At 40.2% G+C, this 8,460-nt stretch overlaps 1 protein-coding gene across 1 annotated transcript; it reads right to left on the reverse strand.

Annotated features, from left to right (window-relative positions):
- Positions 1-721: 721 nt before the first annotated feature.
- Positions 722-7,372, reverse strand: LOC134461801 (heterogeneous nuclear ribonucleoprotein A1-like 3). The gene is made up of 5 exons (XM_063214649.1): positions 7,309-7,372; positions 2,557-2,645; positions 2,328-2,423; positions 1,688-1,834; positions 722-1,015 (listed from the first exon to the last, which is right to left on the reverse strand). Exons 2-5 carry the CDS (start codon positions 2,623-2,625, stop codon positions 932-934), a joined length of 396 nt encoding a protein of 131 aa, XP_063070719.1. The 5' UTR covers positions 2,626-2,645; positions 7,309-7,372; the 3' UTR covers positions 722-931.
- Between the last annotated feature and the right edge of the window lie 1,088 nt (positions 7,373-8,460).

The raw sequence follows: 8,460 nt of genomic DNA on the forward strand, positions 1-8,460 counted from the left end.
CCATACATTTTCCCACATGAAGGACTGGCCCACGCTCGTTACTGCAGTATGAATGCAAAGCTAACTGGCTACAATGGCATGGGAACCAATGAGACTGAGCCTTCTCCCTGTTAGAGGTTCTCTGCTTCAACTGTGTGTCCGAAGCTGTCCACGTGCGTGGTGCTGCAATCTGTGTTTGTTCCGTGACGCACGGAGATGGAAACATCGGTACCGCCATTCAGACAATTGAACATCAATGTCGGAATGGCGGTATGTCAGAATGGTGGTATGTCTGAATGGCGGTATGTAATCATCTCTTTCTCCCCCACGCCCACACTTCTTTCCACTCTTGTAGGCTAATTAAGGTGACTAAAACTTAACACGATGTAATCTTTTTACATTCAGCATGCTGTGTCTGTTGTTTGTCATAGGCTAACTCTGGTGAGGTATTTATGCTGTGTAAGTATTGCAATTTGCTGTGAAAAAGTCTATGTAATTTAATGTTCTGTCAAACTAAGCCCATATGTACACAAAACTTGGACGTAGCCCAGAATATAATGCACTAAAACGTGAATCTTGTGAAACACAGGGCATCAATTACCGGCTATTCTAATGTAGGCCTATGGGGATGTAATTGTGCTGAGGCTGATGGGACCTGGTTTACACACCAATTTATACAAAATAAACACCTGATGGGAAATCCTTGTTTTTTATTTCCATCCACACACTTTACATAGTCATTTCCCTGCTGAACACTAGAAGATGACTGTGTCACTGAAAGACTCAATACTGTAGAATCGTCTCCTCTGAGCAGTAAGAGGTATGCAAAAATTGCTGTTCACATTAGGCCTATATTGTTTTTCACATTATATTGTGTATCCCCAAAGTATTTTGTAAAGAAAAAAAAACAGATGTTGGGATTCTCCTTGGACTAGATGGTGACAGTGTGTCCTTAATCACTGTCTAGCCAGCTGCTACTAGCCAGTCGATACGCCATGCCACTCCTTCTCCTGTGGTACTTGGGCACATCGTCCTTCTGTTAACAGAACACAGGTGAATTGGTAGAGGTGAGTATGCCGTACGCAAAACAAATATTTCTATTTTTACACAACACATGACAATATCACATTATTATCAATATATTACATGATAATAGTAAGCGAGAGTAAGTGAGAAAAAAATATATTAATGAAAATATTGATGATATACCGGTACGGTAGTTCAAAATACAGTATACTCAAGTGTTTACATATAAAGGCCTACAGTATTTCAATACATTGTGCAACATGTTGCAATATACAGTGTACACTGTTAAGTCTGATATATTGACAATATACTGTATTATCAATTCTTTAGGGCAGGGATGTCAAACTCAGTCCCGCTGTGTAATTTTATTGGGCCTGCAGGATAATTTCAAATATGTATTACAGATGGCCCACATACACCATAGCCTCTTAATAGACTTCAGTTTTGGTGTGTCACAGGAATATGCTTGGTCCTCTGTAACATCTCACTTCACTCATGCCACAGGCTCATTAGAACTACCATGGAGAATGAGGAGTGTTTGTGAAAATTGACTTTGACTACCGGTATTAATTGTGTGCATGAAACAATATCAGCTCGGCCCGTGACATCATTCCAGATTTCAATTTTGGCCTTTAGAGAATTTGAGTTTGACAGCCCTGCTTTAGGTTGTTGTGGCTGTCACCTTTGGGCTGACGACCCTCCTGACAACAGTGTCCATGCCGGCCAGCTGATGAGGTCCAGCTGCCTCGGCCGCATCCGCCTCCTCCTCAGTCTGGAAGCACACATAGCCAAGACCCCTGGGGAAGTCTGCGTTCCACTCTGTTTTCATCTGTAGGCAGAGGGAAAAGACAGGGGAGAGTCATGAAAGCACACATAACCCAGACCCCCTACATGGGGAAGCCTGAGCCCCACTGTTTTCAGATATAGGGTAAAGAATCATTTGAACAGAGAAGCCCAACAGCCCAACATCAGCCCAAAGGTCACAGGACATTTTGATTTTCATACCACATGACAATTAGAAGATAAAGATCCATAACATTGATCTCCAATTAAACTGTCCGCTATTAATAAAATTGAGCAACGTAACAGCTAAAAATGTGGGTCACCTAAACATGTACGGATTGAAAGTGCTGTTTTGTAATTCCTAGAGTTACGCATTTATGAACTCACGAAACAACATGGCAATGAACTATGAACATTTTTGCAATGAAGTCTGGCAGAGAAGTGTTTTATGTAGGCCTATTCATGTATTCATTTTGAGAAATCTTTTCATGAATGGTAAAGTATCCCATCACATTCCCCCTCCCCCAATGTATCCTTACGTCACAGAATATCACTGTCCCCCACTTCTCAAAGTAGGACTCCAAGGCGTCTTTGCTTACATAGGGGTTCACCCTCGTAATGAATAGCCCATGATCCTAGAGGAGAGAAACACAGTCAGAGAGACAGATAATCAAACAAGAATGACTTCATCAGTGTAAAGTGTAAAAAGTCTATCATATAAAATCTGTCATGTTAAGTATGTACAGTAAGTAATGCATATCAACCTACCCATTCACCCATTTCATTCAGCCTCTCCATGTACCGCTTAGGAACAGAAATATATACCCTTGAATCCATGACTGGGAAGGAACAAATCCCTGGAACACAATGAAATCAGCAAAATAAAAACTGCCACAGGGAAGTTATAGCCTCTCCATGGCAACACAAGCTCCTCCCTATAGCTTCATCTGATATCCCATCATTGCCTGCCATGCTAGCCACCATAGTTCCTTTGATCCTGTTGCCCAACCTGCTCAGCCACCCACTATTCCATAAAGCAGGTTTAGTTGCATACTAATAACTAGGTATGTAGACTGTTAAGATGCAAGCAGGGCCGCTGACAGCTTTCGCCATGGGCCACGGACAAAGTCATCTGAAAGTGCCCCCTTCACAATGACATGGGGACCCAATTCTGGGGCCCCTGTCTCCCTGGGCCCGGGACAACATGCCCGTTTGTCCCCCTCTGTCGGCGGGCCTGCATTCAAGTCATCGTAAAGGGGATCCCTGCAGCTTTTTGCCAGAAGATTGACGACATAAGAATCTTTACGACTTGCTCTGAAGTTAAATTGTGTAAGTTTCAGCTATTTCAGTTGCTCAACAAACCATAGGCCTACGTGACACCTATTCCTATCTCTTGACCAGTCTCTCTGCAGTTCCAATGTCCAAATCCCCAGTCTACTGATCATCTGCAACTGTGTCACCTGTCACCTCAGACCCTCTTCATTCCCTTACCTGACCTGCACTTCTCCTGGGTCCCCAATGAACTGCATTATGGTCTACAGTAGTGGTTTATCCTGAGTGAATGGTTTAAGCTTAAGATTTCTGTTCGATTTTCAACATTGTTTTACTGTAGCTCCTTGTGTTGGACTGGTACACTTTCTTTTGATTAGATCATGATGACCCCTGCGGGTTCACACCTTCGAGGTTGTTTGGCTCAGGGATAGTCATAGCATAATTGTGTAGGGCGTGAAAATATTTCTGATTCCAAAAGGGGATCTCAACAGAAAAGGTTTGGGAACAGCTGGTGTAGGGAGTTGCCTTTGAAGGTGAAAGCCCATCTGGGAAACTCCAACTCCCAAGTCCACACGAAAACGAAATTGCTATAGGCGTGCACAGATGGGGACATGGTGGTACTAAAGCACCTGCCCCTTTGCCGTACTGGACAAAAAAGGACCTTTTTGAAAGGTCTTGTTTTGTCTTTTTTTCACAACGTGGTCCATGTTGACATGATCATCTACGGTACAAAATAAATGCTTGTAGTCTAATAGCTTAGCTCCAAAATATAAAGGAATCGTTCAGTTTGTGATACAAGCATGAAAATTGGTACACATATAGCCAAAGGCATTCCAAAAAGAACTGGATATGGAGCCATCGTGAATTTTCAACATGGTGGCCATGGCAGCCATTTTTCAAAATGGCTGCCAGCAACAACAGTTTTCTTGGATATAATATATTTTAGACATATTTACCATTCATACCACTTGGTAAATGTGACATGGATAATAGAAAAGTTGTCATGAATATTCAAGATGGCCGCCATTTTCAAGTTGGCAGCCGTCACTTGTATGATTTATCTGATATAGGTGATATCGGTGTCAAATCAGTCATTTTCCATGATGCAGAATTCAAATTTGTAACTTTGGAATTAAGCAGAAGCTTCCTTTTATCTCATTCTATACATTCTATACTTAATATACAGTATAGTATCACTGTTTTTTTCAAGATGGCAGCCCATGTCAGATAATCATACAATAGTGGAGTCTGTTAAGGGTTTTCCCGTTACGGAAGTTAGAAAAGCACTTTGCATGGTGTTTCTTTAGGGTATATGCTGTAATTCTAGCCTAAGAGCCCTCAGAGTTTTTTTTTCTACTATGTCATATACAATATGTCATGTTGTGTAATGCATTACATTGTTATTAAATGACATTATACTTAGCTGACAATGTTAATATAGTCCGGAACTCAGCAGAGATGAAAGGGCAGTGGTAGCCTGCTTGACCAGATTGATGAAACTACAAAAATGTACATAGTGGTGTGCATTGGCACTGCCCTCAAGATTCGATTCGATTATGATTCGGAAGGTAGCGATTCGATTTGATTTGATTCAATTCTACAATGCATTGCGATGCATTACATTTCTACTGAAATCAAAGCAAATGTTTCATCAGTCATGATGAGGCAATATAAGTAGTCAGATACTGAACAACATTTTACTGGCTGTTTTCTGAATCTGAATTCAAATGAGCATTTCCCACACTAAAACTATGGTGAGAATAGACGACTGCTGCTAATGCTTGGTGAGCAGCATCTGAATGGGGAAGTGTCAGTGCAAGATGATGTCCAAGGCAGCAGGTTCTCCATCATCTAATTTCCCTGACAGATGTGTTTATTTGTATGAGAGAGGGTATAGGACAGGACATCTCCATATTTATGAAGAACCCATAAGATCACCTAATTCTACATTATCACAAGTAGCATTGTGCATATTGAGTGCATTTCAGCCATCTTTAGAATGGCATTACAGATTACTCAATATACATGTATGTCTTCAGTTCAAATTAAATGGAAATGTTTTCTAAGTAGGTGTTGAGTAAGTAGGCAGAGGTAAATTGTTTTTTCCTGAATTTGCAAACAAGTCCTCATCAAGTAATTGTGTCACAAGTTGCATTACAGTTAGCTCAGTAATCATTGAGTACTTCAATTGGTACTTCAAAACTGACAGCTGATGGACAACATATACAGTAGGTCTTTACCACCCTTACCCATAGGAGAAATATCTATATAATACAGCAATTCTCATATGGTATATACTATCAAAGTACATCATTACTGGCACTTATTTTCTTTATATGCAAGGCACACAAATAGTCTGGGAGGAAGGATAGTCTACCATACCCCCCGCCACCCCCAAACAAAATGCCACATGCCTTTTTTTAACCTTCACGATTTTGACTGGCAACAGTAACATAACTCATTCCCACTACACTTTTTTGCTTTATATTGTACATGACCTCAGAATGCTCTACATGTTTCAGTTCTATAGTTAGTAGTACAGTACAGTACAGTACAGTGCAGTGCAGTGCAGTACAGTACGGTGCAGTATAATACAGTACAGTAGCATACAGTACGGTGCAGTAGTAGAGTACAGTACAGTAGCATACAGTACGGTGCAGTAGTAGAGTACAGTACAGTAGCTATACAGTATAGTACATTACAGTACAGTATTTCACATTACAGTACAGTGGAGTATAGTACAGTACAGTACAGTACAGTACAGTACAGTACAGTACAGTACAGTAGCATACAGTATAGTGCAGTAGAATACATTACAGTACAGTATTTCACATTACAGTACAGTAGAGTATAATACAGTACAGTACAGTACAGTAGCGTACAGTATAGTGCAGTACAGTACAGTATTTCACAGTACAGTACAGTACAGTGTTTCACATTACAGTATAGTACAGTACAGTACAGTACAGTGCAGTACTGGGTCCTAAGGAAGCAATGTTCTAAATTTCACGCTTTTGTCAGCTCCGTAACGGTAATGGCCTTTTTCTTGAAAATGGCGGCCATCTTGAATATTCATGACAACTTTTAAATTATCCATAAGACATTTACCAAGTAGTATGAATGGTAAATGTGTCTAAAATGTCATATTATATCCATTACTCATAAGAAAACTGTTGTTACTGGTGGCCATTTTGAAAAATGGCTGCTATGGCCACCATGTTGAAAATTCACGATGGCTCCATATCCAGTTCTTTTTAGAATGCCTTTGGCTACATGTGTACCAATTTTCATGCTTGTATCACAAACTGAACGATTGTTTTGGTTAGCCGCTGCACTATTGTAGATCAACAGCATGTGGCAATACCCCGATATAATACTGATAGTTCCACATGCCCACCGCCCCCACCTCGAGCACCTGCCCCCAAAATGTCTATGCACACCACTGGAAATTGCATTTATGCCTCACCTGTGCAAGGGGGCAGTGCGACGGGACGGTACCATGCTCAGGGTACCTCAGTCATAGAGGAGGATGGGGGGAGCACTAGTTAATTACTCCCCACACCAACCTGGAAAGCTGGGAGTTTGACCGGCAACCTTTGGGCTACAAGTCTGATGCCCTAATCTCTTACCCAGACTGTCCTTTGGATCAGAAGCTTGTGGGTTGAGTCCTGCATGTGAGACACCTCATGTCCAATGTCCCTTTATAAGTTATTCAACCTCCAAATAATTCCAGAGAATATGTATACATGTGCTGTGTAACTGCAGCATGGAATTAGGTGCCTTGCTTCAGACAAGGATGGAGCAAGAGATTGCTAGTGGGGATTGAATCTGCTACCCTGTATTTTGAAGTCCAACTCCCGAACCAATACACCATGGCAACCCAACTTGCTTTATGAATAAAAGTGTCTACAAAGTGTAATGTAATATAACATAATGTAAAAATAATGTCTTTCCCTCCAGGCTTTCCTAAAAATATGTCTGTCTGTCTATCCGCCCTAAATCTTTGTCTAACAAACAGTGACAAAATGTTAACCAAAAATTACTTTACTCCATCTGTTTGGATAAGTCTACAATCTGTGACTTTACACATCCATGCAATTACCAAACACACAAAATAACTTTCAAAATAGCAAAATAAATTTCAGTTGTAACTTGCAAAGTAGAATGAATATGTTACTGTTCCTCTGCATGCTGCATTACTTGCTCGACAGGTGTTAGTTGTGGCATATTGACAATTGAGGCACTCACCTGATGGGAGAACTAGTCTTTCAGCTCTGGTGTGGTCTGAGGCATCGCTGACGCGTGTGTGCTTATATGGTGCGAGTTGGAGGATCTCAGAAGACACTATTTGCATATTTGTAGTGTTTGTCTAAATGTTGCATCCTATTTGCCATGAACGCCTGTTTTCCAGACTGTTTTGAAACTGAAAGCACAGTTCCACAGGGACCAGCATTTTGTTGAACAATGCAGACCCTTTATAGTTCACCTAAAAAGCCTAAATGTTCATTGACATGTCTTTCATGTGGGCTTCAGTGCAAACTCTTAACCCATTTGTTTTAGTTATTGCGCATCCATAAACCTGGGTGTTGCTCCAACTTAAGCAAGGCAGACAGGCCCAGGTTAATTCTCAGTTAATCATAAAAGTTATTAAACGAATACATTTTTATGTAGCCTAAATCTAAATAAGAGTGCTTGTTTCAAAGGCAAGCATTGTGTGTACTGAAGAAATGTGAGAACTGTCAGTGAACGTTGCAAATATCACATGGTTGGCATATTTCTTGTGCATTCCAGTTGTGCTTTTGTGTGTCATGTTTTGTTCTATGCCAGCCAGTATTTGGAGACTGTAATGCAGGAAGTTTCCATCTGTCAGCAAGATGGGCCACCACAACTGAATCTCTCTGACATAGGCTACAGATTATGTCAGGTGGGTGGCAAGAAGATGAGCTCATGGAGCACTACAGATTGTTCTTCATTCAAGAAAGGAATAATCACAGGCCTAACATTATCCTAAATAGGCTATGCTATATTATCTTTTTATGTGTGTGTGTGTATATATATATATACACACACACACATAAAAAAGATAATATAGCATAGCCTATTTAGGATAATGTTAGGCCTGTGATTATTCCTTTATATATATATATATATATATATATATATATATATATATATATATATATATATATATATATATATATATATATATATACACACTCATTTAGCTTACTACTTAACTCTTTACTTTGCATCTGTCATTTCTTCAATTCTTCAGTTGGCACATGCATTTTAAAACAATAAAACTAAAAACTGAATCATGTTGTTGTTTTTTTTAACCATTCTTTTATTTTGACATAAAACAGGCCCGGAAACTGCTCAATCAGCTAGCCTGACGTCAGC

This window comes from Engraulis encrasicolus, chromosome 2 (assembly GCF_034702125.1).
Source record: "Engraulis encrasicolus isolate BLACKSEA-1 chromosome 2, IST_EnEncr_1.0, whole genome shotgun sequence".
NCBI classification, from domain to species: domain Eukaryota; kingdom Metazoa; phylum Chordata; class Actinopteri; order Clupeiformes; family Engraulidae; genus Engraulis; species Engraulis encrasicolus.